This window comes from Neoarius graeffei, chromosome 8, assembly GCF_027579695.1.
Source record: "Neoarius graeffei isolate fNeoGra1 chromosome 8, fNeoGra1.pri, whole genome shotgun sequence".
In the NCBI taxonomy this organism is placed as follows: Eukaryota; Metazoa; Chordata; class Actinopteri; order Siluriformes; family Ariidae; genus Neoarius; species Neoarius graeffei.
The window spans coordinates 72,727,897-72,746,782 of NC_083576.1; the positions used below are offsets into that span (position 1 = coordinate 72,727,897).

At 44.5% G+C, this 18,886-nt stretch overlaps 1 protein-coding gene across 2 annotated transcripts in view; it reads right to left on the reverse strand.

The window, feature by feature from the left end:
• The window catches only part of immp2l (inner mitochondrial membrane peptidase subunit 2), a 337,482-nt gene that overhangs the window by 302,143 nt on the left and 16,453 nt on the right, over window positions 1-18,886 (reverse strand). For both annotated transcript variants that reach the window (XM_060928205.1, XM_060928206.1), the window contains exons 2-3: window positions 11,115-11,252; window positions 5,113-5,216 (exon numbers count right to left, since the gene is read on the reverse strand). In XM_060928205.1, coding sequence (XP_060784188.1) covers window positions 5,113-5,216; window positions 11,115-11,249 — 239 coding nt within the window. In that variant the 5' untranslated portion in view covers window positions 11,250-11,252. The remainder of the gene's footprint in view (window positions 1-5,112; window positions 5,217-11,114; window positions 11,253-18,886) is intronic.

Consider the following 18,886-nt stretch of genomic DNA (forward strand, 5'->3'; position numbering starts at 1 on the left):
TGAGTGATAAGCTGTCGAGCTAAAAGCACAACATAAACCACAGACCTGCCGCACCTGGTTACTTTTGTTTTGTGCGTTTTCACTACCCGAGCTGTACTATTTCTCCTACTGATCTGTGTATTTTTTTCTGATCTGTCTTGTGGTCTCTAAGCTATCTTGCAGATAAAATTCCAATTTGTTTTTGTGAAGGCTCTGACTGCGAGCTACTGTTACAGGATTGCCAGGACAACTCACAACAGCTCAGAAATCCTACAGTAGACGAAGAATAATTTTTTAAAGTCCCTGACTTGAACTGAACATGAATTGTCAGTTCCTGGTTTACGTGATGTGAATGCATTGTGTTGTTCTACATAGTTTATTTTATTAAAAACGCACAAATTTTTTTTTTTTTTTTGCATTATTAGCTCATCCGGTCGACAGGTGATGAGTTTATGCCATCATGTGTTGTCCGGCGTCTGTCCGACATCGTCCACATTTCATGGAAATCTCTTCTTCTCTCTCAATTCTTCACAGATTTTTATTCTTTTTGGCAGGAAAGTGGGTCTGCCTGGGGTGCATATGGCTTTGACTCAAATTTGCATTTATTCCAATTAATAATGAAGATATGGAGTAATTAATTCCTAACGAGCAGTTTCCACACAAATCGCTTCTCCCTCAATTCTTCACCGATTTTGATTCTTTCTGGCATGAAGGTAGGGGGACCTAGGGTGCATAGAACTTCTATCCAGATTTACTTAATTACAATTATTAATGAAGTTATGGACTAATTAAGCCTTAATGAGCAGTTCAACAAAAATCGCTTCTTCTTGGTCAATTCCTCGCTGTTTTGGATTCTTTCTGGCAAATAGGTCAGTATTCCTAGGGTGTATATTGCTTCTATATATAGCTTGTATATCATGAATATACAGTAGCTTGCAACATTTATGTCACTGACGGTCTCGTTTTATATTGTATTACATGGTATTTTATAAACACGTAACCAGATTCATTATTTGAGTCATTATATTTTTGAATAGACAATTAAATTAAGAAAATTTTATTACCAAAAAACAGCAGCATTTATTTTCCTATTCTGTATCAACTTTTATATTTGTTAAATTTAAAAATTAATAAATAAATAAAACCCCCTCTTTTCACTTCATTTTCTTCATAACCAGCATTTATTTACCCACATTTGTAAAGGTTGGAGTAAAGTAACCTATTAACTCAAATATAAATTTTATAAAGGTGTATTAATGTAGTTTGGATTTCGGGTAGTTAAAAAGGGGTGGGAAATTTAAAAAAAGTATTGTACTTCTTCCCACTCCTTTTTCGAACAATGTGCGGTGTATTGTAATGTATTAGCTCTTGGTTATTTTATTTATTCTTTTTTTGTCACTTTTTTCATTTTCTTTCTTTTGTATGTACAAATAGTTACATACATTTTTATACATGTTCGAAATAAAATAAATTCATTCATTCATTCATAAAAAATGAAAAATGGGCCTTTTCTTAATAAACTTATAAACATTTTATACTTCCTCCATTTGCTTCTCTTTTCTTTCTTTCAGCAGTCTGTAAAAAGAGGGCTCGGATTTCTCATTAAATCTATTTGTACAATCACACAACAGCTCTTTCCCATTTTAGTTCTGTTTCTGTGTATTTTCATGGCATTAGAGCTGCGTTACTTCCGCCTACGCAGAAGTCGCGTGCGTTCCCGCTATCGTATGTTATTGTGCCCTCTGCTGTTTAAAAACACAGTTACAGCTTGGAAAAACTAAGAGACTACGCAGCCTTAGTCTGGCTAACGCGACTTCAAAGCTCTGCGAGCATTTGGTCTGGCAAAGATATTAAGCCCAACCATTTCCCAAAGGCGTGGTTGACCCGCCTCCCTGAAATGCCTCAGTTTGCTACTGGTCGAAGCCAGAAAAGGCTGTGACGAAGCTTAAACCAATCACATCACTCTTTCCTCTGACGTATGTGACGCGACGGAAACTGCTTGAGTAACAGGAAGAAGATAAATACCTCCAGGGCTGCTCTTTGCTCCGTTTTCAATGAGAACTTCCCGTTGAATGCTTTCAATACAGCATCTACCGCTGTGTCAAAGGCTTGCCGCTGCTCCATGTTCATAATGTTTCTAGTGAATGAAGCGCTTCCGGCATAGATTCTGTAAACAATCTATGGCTTCCGGTCGCAGTTCTACTACGTCACTGCCTTGAACACACCTCTACCCAGGGCCGTTGGAGATGCTCAAAGTTGATTGGCTCCCGATTTTTCGGGAACTTGGAAGAGCTGTAGATAGCTTGACTGGCCAGACTAAGTTCACAACAGGTCCTCGTGTTGCGTCACGCTTAGGATGGGCGGGCCCAGGCTAACGCAGCCTGATGATAATCGCGATTCATTTTTTAATTTCACTGAGTCACGTCATCATAAATTTGTATTGCAATTTATCGACACATGATATATCGTTACATGCCTAGTATTTTATATTTTGTATTTCATTTCACTCTATATTTGTGCACTTATAATAATAATAATAATAATAATAATAATAAACAGCATACTACTCGACTGCATTAAAACATTCTTGTAAGCGATTACAATACAAATATAACTTTAAAAGTTTTTATATAATCTAAACATATACACTGCTGCCAATGCAACTAACATACACACATACTTGAGCAAAGTGCTGCATCCACAACAAACAAGATCCATCAGAAGATGGTTTTAGCCGTGTACTGGCATATGAACAAGAGCAAAAAGCCAGACACCAACGGGGCACAGTTGGGCATGAGCTTGATCAATGAGAACTTTTAAAGTTAATACTCGTGGCCTCCCTCGGTGGTTCAGATGAGAGCGTGCTTGGCTAATTGGAGTGGAGCTAATAGCCTGCAGTGCCTGACTCACAGCAGAGTTATGTAGACAGGCTGTTGGACGTGAACAGGCAAATGAAGGCGAGCACAGAGCAGCTTGTCTCCCAGCTCTGAGAGGTTTGTGTAACCTGCACACAGAGGTGAACGTTCTGTGTGAAAGTGTCTCTGAAGGATCCTCCTGCAGCCAGTATTCTCGTTTCTCACCTCACAATTAAGTCAGAAGGCAGGAAATTGGGGATGACATGAGACTCTAATTAGGCCCATCTAATGGCGGCCATCTCTCTCTCTCTCTCTCTCTCTCTCAACAGCTGACTCAGCACAGACAACCAGAAGTACCCGTTTGATAAATGCATTTGTTCTCATTTATTATCTGACATTTAAAAGCAGAATCTGGAATCCAATATGATTCATTTTGCCACCTAAATTCGAAGCATACTCTTAAAATTACAGCAAATAATGACGGTATTTATGCTGAATTTATTTCAGTCGAAGATATTCTAATTTCACTCTTAACCCAGCTAATAAAAATGTAGGAGTTTCTAAAATATGTCCCACAGACCAGGAACCAACCCGTTAAAGGTTTTAGTCCAGCACACCAAATTAGTTCAGAAGCTGTCTTCATAATAATAATAATAGGGGCGGCACGGTGGTGTCGTGGTTAGCGCTGTCGCCTCACAGCAAGAAGGTTCTGGGTTCGAGCCCAGTGGCTGATGGGGGCCTTTCTGTGTGGAGTTTGCATGTTCTCCCCGTGTCCGCATGGGTTTCCTCCGGGTGCTCCGGTTTCCCCCACAGTCCAAAGACATGCAGGTTAGGTTAACTAGTGACTCTAAATTGACCGTAGGTGTGAATGTGAGTGTGAATGGTTGTCTGTGTCTATGTGTCAGCCCTGTGATGACCTGATGACTTGTCCAGGGTGTCCCCCGCCTTTCGCCCGTAGTCAGCTGGGATAGGCTCCAGCTTGCCTGCGACCCTGCACAGGATAAGCGGTTATAGATAATGGATGGATAGACTAGTAGTAGTATTTCATTTTTAAAAATTCTAACTTAATGATGTTTGTAACTGAACTGAAAGATTTGAAAACAGGTAAAACTCGAAGCCTCAGGTGTCGACCCAAATGCCTCCACCATCCACAAGTCTAGTCCTTTGCGTTACTAATCCGTATGCCTCAAAACCCTTAAAATATACTTTAAACAGGAAGGGAGCTGTTGAGGAAAGAATGGATGGACCAGTGGGAATATATATATGGCTCAGATGATGGATTTTGAGTTCTGCCTGCTGCATTACACTACCAAGCCTCCGTATGCAGGAAATACAAACCAAAAAGTGAAATTGGATCGATGGAAGTTGCTGTAAATCTGACATGAAATCATGTGCACGCAATCCAAAATGGTCCATTTTCCAGGCAGAAAGCCTTCAAAATGTCCATGATGTTTCAGCTCGGTCTAAAGTGTATTTTTGGACCAGAATGACACTACTTTTACTGTGGATTTGCAAAACGGCGATAGCTAATTTAATCTGATGCCTCACTGATTGGTTGGCACCATGCCAAATTCATTTTTGGCACTGTGTCTATTATGCCAGAATATTAGTTGCGGATATTCTGTTTCTAACATGGGACCAACTTTAACCAGTACGAAATGTAACCAACAAAGCTAGAACTGCTGCTGATACAAGATAGTCAGTCATAAAATGCGTTTTTATTCTTTCTAACCTCTGAACATGCAGTGTTGAAAACATGGAGACTAGGACGCCCAGTCAGTCAGTACATGGACAATGAATGGACGCTGTCGAGTCGAGCGTTGACTCATTTCCGGTTCTGTACAGTAACTACACGAGAGTCATTGAAAACGAGTCCCTGTCTGAAGTCCTCTTGAACCAGCCTCAGTCCAATACAGTTGTGGAGGATGTTAAAAGTGGTAAATGTATCCCGTAGGGGCGCTACTGAGGTGATTATTCGTTGATAGTTACCGGATCAGCCAGCAAAAACGGTGCAAAATATTGCACGCTTTTCAACGCCATTTCTACACATTCTGTAAACAGAGCATCTGGTAGAAAAATCCCATGGCACGACAAAAAAATAATAATACGAGTCGTTAATGTGTACGTTTATGGAACTGATTTTTTTTTTGGTGCAGATCACTTGACATTAAACTAATTATCAGAAATGAAGCAAAAAAAAATAAAAAAATCTGCATTTGGAAGTCTCTCAGATTGCGTCCCATACTTCCTCTGCGTCAATTAAATCCCAGTTACTCACACGACTGATACGATATCCCCACGCCGCACCTCGTAGTTCCTCACACTCCAGCGGCTGAGAAGTACAACGTCAGATGACAAGGCTCCCTCAGGGTTCAACGAGGGCTGATGGAAAGATCAAAAACATGGGGTTCAGCACAAACTTTGTTTGAACAGTGACATACGCCAGGACCCAGAAAACACACACACACATGCGTGCACACGGTTAGAGAAGACCTTCAGCTCTCATCTCTTTGAATCTTTTTCTAAATTCTGCATGACCCATTTTCAAAACTTAATGAAGCAGTTTGTAATCATTTTACAATTTCATAATCCCGCTGCTGAACTAATTACAAGCAAAACATTTCCAAGCATTCACCAGTCTCCTGTCTACAAACAATATTACATGCATCAGTGGGATTTTAAGAACAAGAGCGCTCGGAGTGCACAATATCCCCCGCTGGCAACTCTGCCATAACTCTGATAAAATGTGACTGAATTGAACAAAATTGCAATCTGCGTATTACCGACATATAATAAAGAATCCTGTCAAGTTTCATGAAATTCCTCCAAAAATTGTGAGAGGAGTTGATTTCAGAAGGTGAGCACCCTTCCCGGGATGGACGGACGGACATCACCACGACATAATCCCCCTCCGGGCCTTTCGGCTAGTGGGGAATAAAAATTGTGAGGGAAGTTGATTTCAGAAAGCAAGCACACCTTGATGAAATTGCCAAAGTACAAATTTGTTAATAATCACGGGCATAACTCTGGGAAAATTTGCCCAAATTAAATGAAATTTCAATATGCGTATAACTGTGATATAACAAAGCCTTTTGCCAAGTTTGGTGAAATTCCTCCACAAATTGTAAGAAGAGTTGATTCCAGAAGAACGTACACCCTCATGAAATTTTCAAAGTACAAGTTATTTAATCAAGGGTCAAAACTCTGAGAAAATTTTCACAAACGAAATTAAATCGCAATATGCATATTACCGTCATATAACAAGGCGCTTTGCCAAGTTTGGTGAAATTTCTCCAAAAATTGTGAGAGGAGTTGATGTCGGAAGGTGAACACACCTTCATGAAATTGTCAAATTATAATTTTGTTAATCAAGAACTGTAACTCTGGTAAAATGTTACCGAATTGAATGAAATTACAGTCTGCGTACTACCAACATATAACAAAGCATTCTGCCAAGTTTCATGAAATTCCTTCAAAAACTGTGAGAGGACTTGATTTCAGAAGGTGAGCACCCTTCCCGGGACGGACAGATGTACATCCCCATGACATAATCCCTCTTCTGGCCTTTCAGCCAGCAGGGGATAAAAAGCAGCAGAATTGTGCAGCTCTATTCAGAATGGGGTGGAGCCAATTTCTGGGCCAGAAAAAATAAAAATAGCCTGAAATAAAGAACCTAGGTAGAGCTGCTGCATGACAACATTGTGAATCACGGTTTTTCTAACTTATCTTTGAGATTACATCATAAAAGTCAAACTTTTAAAATGACTAACTGCAGCTTTAAAGCTAACACGTAGCCATAATATTGATAAACCGTGTGAAAAGAGCTACACGGTTATTCGCCAGCTTTTGCACTTGACTGCCAGCTGAAAACTGGAACTTCCCACCGTGTTAAATCTTTGATGTTTTACCTCGGTCCAAACCCACACCTGGTGCATACTAATGAAACCCTTAAAGAAGAATAGTTTGCCTTCCTCTTTGTGACAGTTTATGAAACAACTTGTGTGTGACGACCGACTCTCGAGCATGAGAGCAGGCTGATATGACACACAGGCATCCAGCGCATCATTAAGCCACATCTCCGTGAGTCATTTCACGCTTGCAGGGGTAATTGACAGAATATCTCTTATCTGCTTTTTCTTCCAAAATAAATAACCTGACGAGAGCTCACGGCTGGGGAATTTATCTCTGTCACAGATGGTTGCTCTATCATTTTTATTCAGACATCCTCTCTTATTCTGAATCAGTGTCAGCTTTCCGCGACATCCAAAGAGTTCACTTTTTTAATTACTTACTGGCTGAACAGGCAGTGAAGAGTCGATCTTAAATAAAATGTTAGAAATGGATGTGTGACACCACTGACAAAAATCAGAGGGAAATTAAACAAGTGGAGTGGTGGGCAAAAGCATCTGCCATACTGCTACTGTAATCTATTCACAAACAATTAAATTAAAGTCTAATTACTGAACAGTACATTGATAATTTGATAGTGTGTTCGTAAGTACGTACTGCTCCAGCTTTAATGTGTGAATTCAGCTTTGTTTTTGTTTTTTTAACATTTTTAAGGAATAACGATTAAAATATTACAACCCCGATTCCAAAAAAAGTTGGGACAAAGTACAAATTGTAAATAAAAACGGAATGCAATAATTTACAAATCTCAAAAACTGATATTGTATTCACAATAGAACAAAGACAACATATCAAATGTCAAAAGTGAGACATTTTGAAATTTCATGCCAAATATTGGCTCATTTGAAATTTCATGACAGCAACACATCTCAAAAAAGTTGGGACAGGGGCAATAAGAGGCTGGAAAAGTTAAAGGTACAAAAAAGGAACAGCTGGAGGACCAAATTGCAACTCATTAGGTCAATTGGCAATAGGTCATTAACATGACTGGGTATAAAAAGAGCATCTTGGAGTGGCAGCGGCTCTCAGAAGTAAAGATGGGAAGAGGATCACCAATCCCCCTAATTCTGCGCCGACAAATAGTGGAGCAATATCAGAAAGCAGTTCGACAGTGTAAAATTGCAAAGAGTTTGAGCATATCATCATCTACAGTGCATAATATCATCAAAAGATTCAGAGAATCTGGAAGAATCTCTGTGCGTAAGGGTCAAGGCCGGAAAACCATACTGGGTGCCCGTGATCTTCGGGCCCTTAGACGGCACTGCATCACATACAGGCATGCTTCTGTATTGGAAATCACAAAATGGGCTCAGGAATATTTCCAGAGAACTTTATCTGTGAACACAATTCACCGTGCCATCCGCCGTTGCCAGCTAAAACTCTATAGTTCAAAGAAGAAGCCGTATCTAAACATGATCCAGAAGCGCAGACATCTTCTCTGGGCCAAGGCTCATTTAAAATGGACTGTGGCAAAGTGGAAAACTGTTCTGTTGTCAGACGAATCAAAATTTGAAGTTCTTTATGGAAATCGGGGACACCGTGCCATTCGGACTAAAGAGGAGAAGGACGACCCGAGTTGTTATCAGCACTCAGTTCAGAAGCCTGCATCTCTGATGGTATGGGGTTGCATTAGTGAGTGTGGCATGGGCAGCTTACACATCTGGAAAGACACCATCAATGCTGAAAGGTATATCCAGGTTCTAGAGCAACATATGCTCCCATCCAGACAACGTCTCTTTCAGGGAAGACCTTGCATTTTCCAACATGACAATGCCAAACCACATACTGCTTCAATTACAGCATCATGGCTGCGTAGAAGAAGGGTCCGGGTACTGAACTGGCCAGCCTGCAGTCCAGATCTTTCACCCATAGAAAACATTTGGCGCATCATAAAACGGAAGATACGACAAAAAAGACCTAAGACAGTCGAGCAACTAGAATCCTACATTAGACAAGAATGGGTTAACATTCCTATCCCTAAACTTGAGCAACTTGTCTCCTCAGTCCCCAGACGTTTACAGACTGTTGTAAAGAGAAAAGGGGATGTCTCACAGTGGTAAACATGGCCTTGTCCCAACTTTTTTGAGATGTGTTGTTGTCATGAAATTTAAAATCACCTAATTTTTCTCTTTAAATGATACATTTTCTCAGTTTAAACATTTGATATGTCATCTATGTTCTATTCTGAATAAAATATGGAATTTTGAAACTTCCACATCATTGCATTCCCTTTTTATTTACAATTTGTACTTTGTCCCAACTTTTTTGGAATCGGGGTTGTATGTTGGATTAATCCTCCTATAGAGAAGGTATGGTGTTTTTCATATGTAATCACACTCACATTAAACAAAACAGTGAAGTTGATTTTATTAAACATAATAATAAATTGATTTATGTAAAGTATGATCACTATTACAGTAAACAAGTAAATACAGGAAAGAAATTCAAACTGATTTCATTAGAAGGGTTGGTTTTTTTTTTAAATAATTGCCAAACATTATTTCTTGCCAAGTCATTCTGAATTGTGGATTATTTTTTTCATCACATACTGGAGGGTTTGGAAATATTAGTGGAAACAAAGTATGAGATGTATTGCCTATTAGTATAAATACATACATAGGTGATTATAGAAAATCGTGTGCACTGATTGGTCGAGAAATTCGGACTATTTCTCGATAATCACTTCGAATGACTCGGCAAAATGGTGGCCAATCGCTTCGTCACTGTAAGTGAGGAAGAATTACAAATTATGGTAGAAAATGCTGTTCCTAAAAGCACGAAAGATGCTACAAAGTTTGGTCTAAAACTAATCAAAGGTAAGGTGGGATTGTGATTTATTTTATCCATTTCAAAACAAAGTATTTTATGTGACTCGGCGTAGATAAGTGAAGTTTGAAGTTTGAAATAAATGTTTTTTTTTAATCTGATTTTTTAAAATAATCACCTGTGCATTTATACTAAAACAATTATCTGCCTCATACTCGGTGAATAATAACCTTGACTTCGTCTCAGCTATTATTTAAATAATATTGGCTGGTGTTGAGTGATCTACTCCTCTCGCCTTCCTTGCCTGGTCCTCTACGGCGCACTCACTGAAGGCAAGCGCCCCCGTGGGCGCCCAAAGAAGAGATGGAAGGACCACCTTAAGTTGTCCCTGAACGCATGCGGCATCCCTCCCGGAGACCTTGAGACACTTGCGTCCAACCGGACCACTTGGAGGAGCACAGTCAAGAAGCGTTTTGAGGAGAAGCGCACGGCCCGAAGACTCCACCCAACTGCCCCAGCCGGCGTCTTCCCTTGTACCATCTGCCCCCGGATTTGTAGGTCCCGCATTGGTCTCCTTTCTCACATGCGGGCCCATGGAAGGCATCGAGGGGATGGATGTCGGAGGGGAGGAAGATGAAACGCCATCGTCGACCACGACAGACTGCCATAAGCAATGAGTGGTCTATCAGATATATTCCATTCAGCTAGCATGATATTGAACGAGTCGAAGACGAGTAGCTGAATGGAATATATCTGATAGGCCATGAAACAAAGCCAGCCAATATTATTATTATTATTATTATTATTATACATACACATTCCTTTCAGGTAGCCCTGTGATGACCTGGCGACTTGTCCAGGGTGTACCCCGCCTTTCGCCCATAGTCAGCTGGGATAGGCTCCAGCTTGCCTGCAACCCTGTAGAACAGGATAAAGCGGCTAGAGATAATGAGATGAGATGAGATGAGATTCCTTTCGGGTGTTCAGCACATCTTTCTCTTTCAATATTCTCTCAAAATCCTCCGTATTTAACAAAGCAAACCTGGCAGCCGTGTTTGTTTACAAATTGTCACAGTCGCTCGCTAGCGTGGAAGTTTTACGTCTCCGATGTGTGACGTCATGTTGTCTTGACAATCATGCAATATTGTAAACCATATTCAACGCTCATTCTCCACTGGGTGGAGCGACGCAAAACGCGTAGGATAAGCGATATGCGAACAATACTGCATGCTATCAAGCCAAATGAATGAAATCCGCTAGAAGGGCACAGAACACGTTTTTATTCCATCAAAAAAGTGTCCTGTATGTCTAATAATCACTGATATTCACTTCATCTTCTGCGACTAATTACTAAATGGAAAATACTGATGGAAACCTGGTGAGATGCACCAGCCAATGTGAACCTAGCGCTGCATAAACTGTGGTTTAACTGTGATATGTTCGAACTATATAAAAACAGAAACCTCATGACTCACGTTCAGATCACTCTGCAGACTGATTCAGCTTTATTTATTTATGATAAAAGTATGTTTTCTGCAACTCCTCAACTTTTGATTCTCTCTTTTGTGAACAAGTTTCCACGACAAAGTTAGCTTGATATTTCACCTGCATGGATGCGCCTTCCACCCGGGCCACGTAAGCGAGTCGATCCAACGCCGTCACTGTGACGGGAATGGCTACGAAGAATCCGCTCACGAATGCTTTCAAATATTTCCGTCCATATCCTGCTGTGTGAGCCATACCCTGCAAAGACAGAGATATTTACTGAAGCTGCTCACAAAATAACATCTTATACTCTGAAAGCACCTGCACAGTTTTAATAAAACTGGTCTCTTGGACTTTTCACACGAGAGCTTATACAGAATGATGAGGAAAGAAAGAAAGAAAAAAAAAACCATCCCATCCAGTGAACAGAGGTTCTGTGGGTGGAAACGCTTTATTGTTGAGAGGAGAATCACCAAAACTGGACAGATGAAGACTGGAACCTAACTGCATGAAAAAGCAGCAGTACAGATGTTCCTATTAAAGTGGCCAGTAAGCGTAGAAAATCATTCATTTACACCGATTAGCCACAACATTATGACCACTGACAGGTGAAGTGAATAATATTGATTATTCTATCCACATTCACCGGATAAGAGCAATCGTGCGCTCTGATTGGCTACTCTACTACTAGGATATCAGCTCATATAGCATGAGTAGAGAAAAACAAAATGGCAGTGTGTTGCTGAAATAACCGAGGATGAAATAAAACCTCGACTCGAAAACAAAACCCAAAAAAATACAAAAAAGCAACAAAATATGGAATAAAAGTATTTGATGGTAAGGACGCATCTTTTTTTATTTTTCAAGAATTATTATTATTATAGCATTTCTCACAAATTGCTTTCACCGGTTTGTTTACATTCTAAGCGGAAATTATTTTGTCGGACGTTTTCTATAAAGTTTTTGTTTATCAAATTTGCTCAAAATAATAATAATCATAATAATAATAATAATAATAATAATAATGCTCTGTTTCTCAAAATCTAGTGAATGTGGATCGAATAAAACATTTATTCCACTCAATCTCGTTGTGCATGGCTTATAGCCAACTCGGTGCTACGCGCCTCATCGGCTATCAGCTCATGTACGATTCGATTTCGTGGAATAACTTAATCATCTCGTTACAGTGGCGCCAGTCAGTGTGTGGGATATATCAGGCAGCAGGAGAACAGTCAGTTCTTGAAGTTGATGTGTTGGAAGCAGGAAAAGTGGGTAATGCTGACACCTTTCTGTTTTAGCCAGCATTATCTTTTTTGTGCTACAGTAGCTCTTCTGTGGGATTGGAACATATGGGCTAGCCTTCGTGCCCCATGTGAATCAATGAGCCTTCGACACTCACTTCGACAAGGCAGTGGGGGTGTGGTCAAGCGTCGGTCTGTGACCGGAGGGCGGAGTCAGGGAAGGTAAGTGGCAGAATCACTACACCTGAGGTGAATTAACCTGTTTGTGTGTCTTCCCCAGTGACCGCACCCTACATAAGGAGAGAGAGAGCAGAGGAAGTGAGCTCTCCTGAACCAGATGACTGATGTGTGTGTATATGCGTGTGGCTGGGAGAGTGTATGTTCGTGACTGTAAAGTGCAAATAAAAAGAGTTTTGGAACTCAGTTCTGGCCTGCCGTACTTCTGTGCTCCACCCACCTGCTCTGACCTCTACAGTGGTGCCGAAACCTGGGGCGCCGAGCACAGAGGAGAACAGCCCCATGGAGTCCTCCCCCTTCGCAGACCTGATCCACGCCCTCACCACGGCCCAACAGAGCCAGCACCAGGGGCTGCTCGCCCTCCAAAAGGAGCAAGAACAACGGTTCAAGGCCCTGGTGCTGGCGCGACAGGAAGATCGACAGGCGTTCCGGCACCTCCTCGCGTCAGCGGGGTCCACCATCTCCACCGCTGCAGGCCCGCTCCACCTCACCCTAACAAAGATGGGCCCGCACAACGACCCCGAGGCCTTCCTCACGCTATTTGAACAAGCAGCAGAGGCCTCAGGGTGGCCGGTGGAACAGCGTGCGGCGCGCCTCCTCCCCCTGCTAACGGCCGAGGCGCAGCTGGCTGCGCTACAGCTCCCCGCCGACAGCCGGCTGGTCTACGCGGACCTGCGCCGGGCCGTCCTCCAGCGTGTGGGGCGCACCCCCGAACAACATCGTCAGCGCTTCAGCGCTCTGCGCCTAGAGGAGGTCGGCTGCCCGTTCGCATTTGGCCAGCAACTCCGGGACGCCTGCAGGCAGTGGCTGAGGACTGACCACCGCGACGCCGAGGAAGTCGTCGACCTGGTGGCACTGGAGCAGTTCATCGCGCAACTTCCCAAAGAAACGGCGGAGCGGGTCCAGTGCCATCGCCCGGCGTCACTGGATCAGGCCATCGAGTTGGCGGAGGATCATTTGGCGGCTGTTCCCGCAGCAGGATCACAGATCCCCTCTTCGCTTCTCTCCTCTCTCTGTCTCTCTCTCTCTCTCTCCCCCCTTCTGTGTCTTGTCCTCGCCCTGTTCCCCCACCGCAGAGGCGGGGGCCAGCTCCCTCACAGCTGGTCCACCGCACCTGTGGTGCCCTCCCGTTTCCCGCTTCCGTGTCTGTCTCTCCCCCCCCTCAGGTGAGTGAGCCCCAGAGTATCGGTGCAGAGAGAAAGCCCGGGCCGGTTTGCTGGTGCTGCGGGGAGCCAGGGCACCTCCAGCATCAATGCTTGGCAAAGGAGGTGGGCGCGGCGGTTCGGATCCCCGACGCGCCAGGAGCCGCCCTCGATTGGGCCGGAACTTATCGCATACCGGTGAGTATCCAAGAGGATACATATCAGGCGTTGGTGGACTCTGGCTGTAATCAGACCTCAATTCACCAAAGCCAGGTGCAAGACGAGGCATTGGGGGGAGCACAATTGGTGAAGGTGCTGTGTGTGCACGGGGATGTTCACAGCTACCCTTTAGTGTCGGTCCACATTTTTTTCAGAGGGGAAAAATTTAGAGTAAAGGTGGCGGTTAATCCTTGCCTCACCCACTGTACAATTTTGGGGACTGATTGGCCGGGATTCAGGGAGTTAATGAGTCATTTAGTAAAGAGTGGGTCCTGCCGTAGTTTAGCAAGGGGAGGTCCCCGCCGGATCCTCCTCCCTCTCTTGGGGAATCCCTCGTGGATTTCCCGTTACAGCAGTCGCGAGACGAGACTCTGCAACATGCATTTGACCAAGTGAGAGTAATCGATGGTCAAATGCTCCAGCCAAACGCCACCCCGTCCTTCCCCTATTTTTCTATTATGAAGGATAGATTATACCGAGTGACGCAGGACACTCAGACTAAAGAACAAATCACGCAGCTCTTGATTCCAAAAAGCCGCCGGGAATTGGTATTCCAGGCGGCTCACTTTAATCCCATGGCTGGACACTTAGGGCAGGATAAAACACTAGCCCGAATAATGGCCCGGATCTATTGGCCAGGGATTCGCGGCGATGTCCATAGGTGGTGTACGGCGTGCCACGAATGCCAGTTAGTTAATCCAGCGGCCATTCCAAAAGCGCCTTTGCGCCCTCTCCCATTAATTGAGACCCCGTTCAAAAGAATTGGGATGGATCTCGTCAGGCCATTAGATCGGTCAACACGAGGGTACCGCTTTATATTAGTTCTAGTGGACTATGCAACGCGATACCCGGAAGCAGTGCCTCTTCGCAGTATCTCAGCACACAGTATTGCGGAAATGCTCTTCCGCGTCATCTCCCGAGTTGGAATCCCGAAAGAGATTCTGACTGATCAAGGCACCTCGTTTATGTCACGAACACTAAACGAACTTTATGGGTTATTAGGTATTAAGCCAATCCGCACCAGTGTTTATCACCCACAAACGGACGGTTTAGTCGAATGATTCAATCGCACCCTCAAAAATATAATTAGGAAATTCGTAAGTGAGGACGCACGTAATTGGGATAAATGGCTCGAACCCTTGTTGTTTTCAGTGCGAGAGGTCCCCCAAGCCTCCACGGGGTTCTCCCCGTTCGAATTGTTATATGGGCGTAAGCCACGTGGCATTTTAGACGTGCTGCGAGAAAATTGGGAGGAGGGACCTTCACGAAGTAAAAATGAAATTCAATACGTTATGGACCTGCGCGCAAAACTCCACACACTCACACACCTAATCCAGGAGAATTTGTGGCAGGCCCAAGAATGGCAAACCCGCCTGTACGACAAGGGTACGCGCCTTAGGGAGTTCAAACCGGGAGATAAAGTACTCGTACTGTTGCCCACATCGAGCTCCAAATTGGTCGCCAAGTGGCAAGGACCCTTTGAGGTCACGCGTCGAGTCAGGGACGTCGACTACGAGGTGGGGCGAACAGACAGGGGTGGGGCACTACAAATTTACCACCTCAATCTGCTCAAACTCTGGAACGAGGAGGTCCCTGTGGCGTTGGTGTCGGTGGTTTCGGAGAAGGCGGAGCTGGGGCTGGAGGTTCAAAAGGGAGCACTGGCATCGCGTACCTCTCCCCGACCCAACTCGCGGAGGTTGCCCAGTTGCAGACCGAGTTTTCGGACGTATTCTTGCCCCTGCCTGGCCACACCGACCTCATAGAGTACCACACTGAGACGCCCCCGGGGGTGGTAGTGCGTAGCCGCCCTTACAGGCTACCCGAACACAAGAAAAAAGTGGTTCGGGAAGAACTCGAGGCCATGCTCGAAATGGGCATCGTTGAGGAGTCCCACAGCGACTGGAGCAGCCCGGTGGTCTTGGTACCCAAGGCCGACGGGTCGGTCCGGTTCTGTGTAGACTATAGAAAAGTCAACGCGGTGTCTAAATTCGACGCGTACCCAATACCTCGTATTGATGAGTTGCTCGATCGACTAGGCACGGCTCGCTTTTACTCGACACTGGATTTGACGAAGGGTTATTGGCAGATCCCCTTGACTCCCTTATCCCGAGAAAAAACGGCCTTTTCCACACCGTTCGGCTTACACCAGTTTGTCACACTTCCTTCTGGGCTGTTTGGGGCGCCCGCTACGTTTCAGCGGCTGATGGATAGGGTCCTCCACCCCCACGTCACCTATGCGGCCGCGTACCTTGACGACATCATTATTTACAGTAATGACTGGCTGCGGCACCTACAACACCTGAGGGCCGTCCTTAGGTAGCTGAGGCAGGCGGGTCTCACAGCCATCCCGAAGAAGTGTGCGATTGGGCGGGTGGAAGTACGGTATCTGGGCTTCCACTTGGGCAATGGGCAGGTGCGTCCCCAAATTAACAAGACGGCAGCGATTGCGGCCTGCCCGAGGCCCAAGACCAAAAAGGGGGTGAGACAGTTCCTGGGGCTGGCTGGCTATTATTGTAGGTTTATACCTAATTATTCGGACGTCACCAGCCTGCTGACTGATTTCACTAAAAAGGGGGCACCAGATCCGGTCCAGTGGACAGAGCAATGCCAGCGGGCTTTTTCTGAGGTAAAGGCTGCACTGTGTGGGGGGCCACTGCTACACTCCCCTGACTTTTCTCTCCCTTTTATATTGCAGACAGACGCGTCGGACAGAGGGCTGGGGGCTGTTTTGTCCCAGGAGGTGGAGGGGGAGGATCGCCCAGTGCTGTACATAAGTTGTAAGCTGTCAGTGCGTGAGGGGCGCTACAGCACCATAGAGAAGGAGTGCCTGGCCATCAAGTGGGTGGTCCTCGCCCTCCGTTACTACCTGCTGGGACGCCCTTTCACCCTCTGTTCAGACCACACGCCCCTCCAGTGGCTCCACCGCATGAAGGATGCCAATGCGTGGATCACCCGTTGGTATCTGGCACTCCAACCCTTTAACTTCAAGGTGGTCCACAGGCCGGGGGCACAGATGGTCATGGCAGACTTCCTCTCCCATCGGGGGGGGGGGGGGGGGGAGTCGGCTGCAGGCCAGACGGCTGCCCGGCCTGAGTCGGGCGGTGGGGGTATGTGGCAGTGGGGGCGTGGTCAAGCGTCGGTCTGTGACCGGAGGGCAGAGTCAGGGAAGGTAAGTGGCAGAATCACTGCACCTGAGGTGAATTAACCTGTTTGTGTGTCTTCCCAGCAACCACGCCCTATATAAGGAGAGAGAGCAGAGGAAGTGAGCTCTCCCGAACCAGATGACTGATGTGTGTATATGCGTGTGGCTGGGAGAGTGCATGTTTGCAACTGTAAAGTACAAATAAAGAGAGTTTTGGAACTCAGTTCTGGCCTGCCGTACTTCTGTGCTCCACCCACCTGCTCTGACCTCTACAGACACCTATGACCCTGTCGCCGGTTCACTGGCTGTCCTTCCTTGGGCCACTTTTGGTAGGTACTAACCACTGCATACCAGGAACACACCACAAAATGTGCCATTTTGGAGATGCTCAGACCCGGTCATCTAGCCATCACCATCTGGCCCTTGTCAAAGTCACTCAGATCCTTATGCTTGCCCATTTTTCCTGCTTCCAACACATCAACTTCAAGAACTGACTGTTCTCTTGCTGCCTAATAAATCCCACCTCTTGACAGGTGCCATACTCATGAGATAATTAATGTTATTCACTTCACCTGTCAGTGGTTTTAATGTTATGGCTGATCGGAGTATATAACGGTATTAATTTGAGTGTCAGTTTTGGACAAAATTAACAATCCTATTTCGTCATTTGGTTATTTTCCAAAAGCAAAGATTCCAAAAAGTAAAAGTATTAACTAGAAAATTGCATTTCCTGAAGCACCTGCAGAGAGATTGTGCAGCTTTAGCAAATCCCTATTGTTACTAAGGGGTTGAGAGGTGGTTTAAGTTGTCTGTAAAGCAAAATTTAATTAACATTTATGAAAGGAGTTTCTCATGTCCATGAATTGTAGCGTCAGTACATTTTCCACCACGGGTGAGTCCTCAGGACAGAGGATTCTGTGCTTTATAATTTCTCTGGACTAGAACAAGCTGCAATTTTTTCTCTTATTAACTTCAAGACAGAAGTGGGGGGGGCAGAGACTGGTGCAGGCTTGTAGTACTCGAGTCCGACTCGTGGCCTAATTTTAAGGACTCGTGACTCGACTCAGACTTGGATTCGGACTCGTAAATTGGAGACGAGGACTCGGATTTTTTCTTTATTTTTTGTAACATGCCATAATAATTTGGCATAAGATATTTATATCTACATTAATTTTTGTACTAATTTCGTGCAAGAGTGTCACACCTGCGCACCTTAGCACGTGCATCAGATAGACTCTCGGGCGCTCCGGACAACGTGCACCAAGCGGACTCTCGCGCACGCGCCGTAAACGACTCGCACCTGCACAGGATTAAGGTGCAATCAGCGCACCTATATAAAAACTGTGAAAACACACTTACTTTGAGAAGTATTGAGTTGCCTTGCTGACACATTACCGAGCCTTATTTCCTTGTTTGGTTTCCTGAGCCCTGATTTCCTGTTTCACGTCTTTGATTCTGCCGAGTCTACGAAAGCCTGTTTGTGCCTCGCTTGACCTGTTGCCCGTTTTACTGTTTTATGATTTTGCCTGCCGTTCTGGATTGTTTCTGTCTTCACTTGTATTAATAAACACACCTTCTGCACTTACATCTGTCTCCCAACCATCTCTGACAGAATACTTCACACTCCCTGACAAAGAGAAGCACACTCACCTGTTCATATGTCATGTTCAGGAACAAACTAATGTTAATGGTGCTGAAACAGCCACCGTCAAATGGTGCAGTAGGAGTCTTGTTCTCAGACTTGACTCAGATTAATAGTGGAGTTGACTCAATTTTATTTATTTATTTATTTATTTATTTATTTATTTTTAATGACTTGGACTTGACTCGGACTTGAACACTGGGGACTCAAGACCAGACTCGGACTCGAGGTTTAGTGACTCGACTACAACACTAGACTGGTGCGAGAAA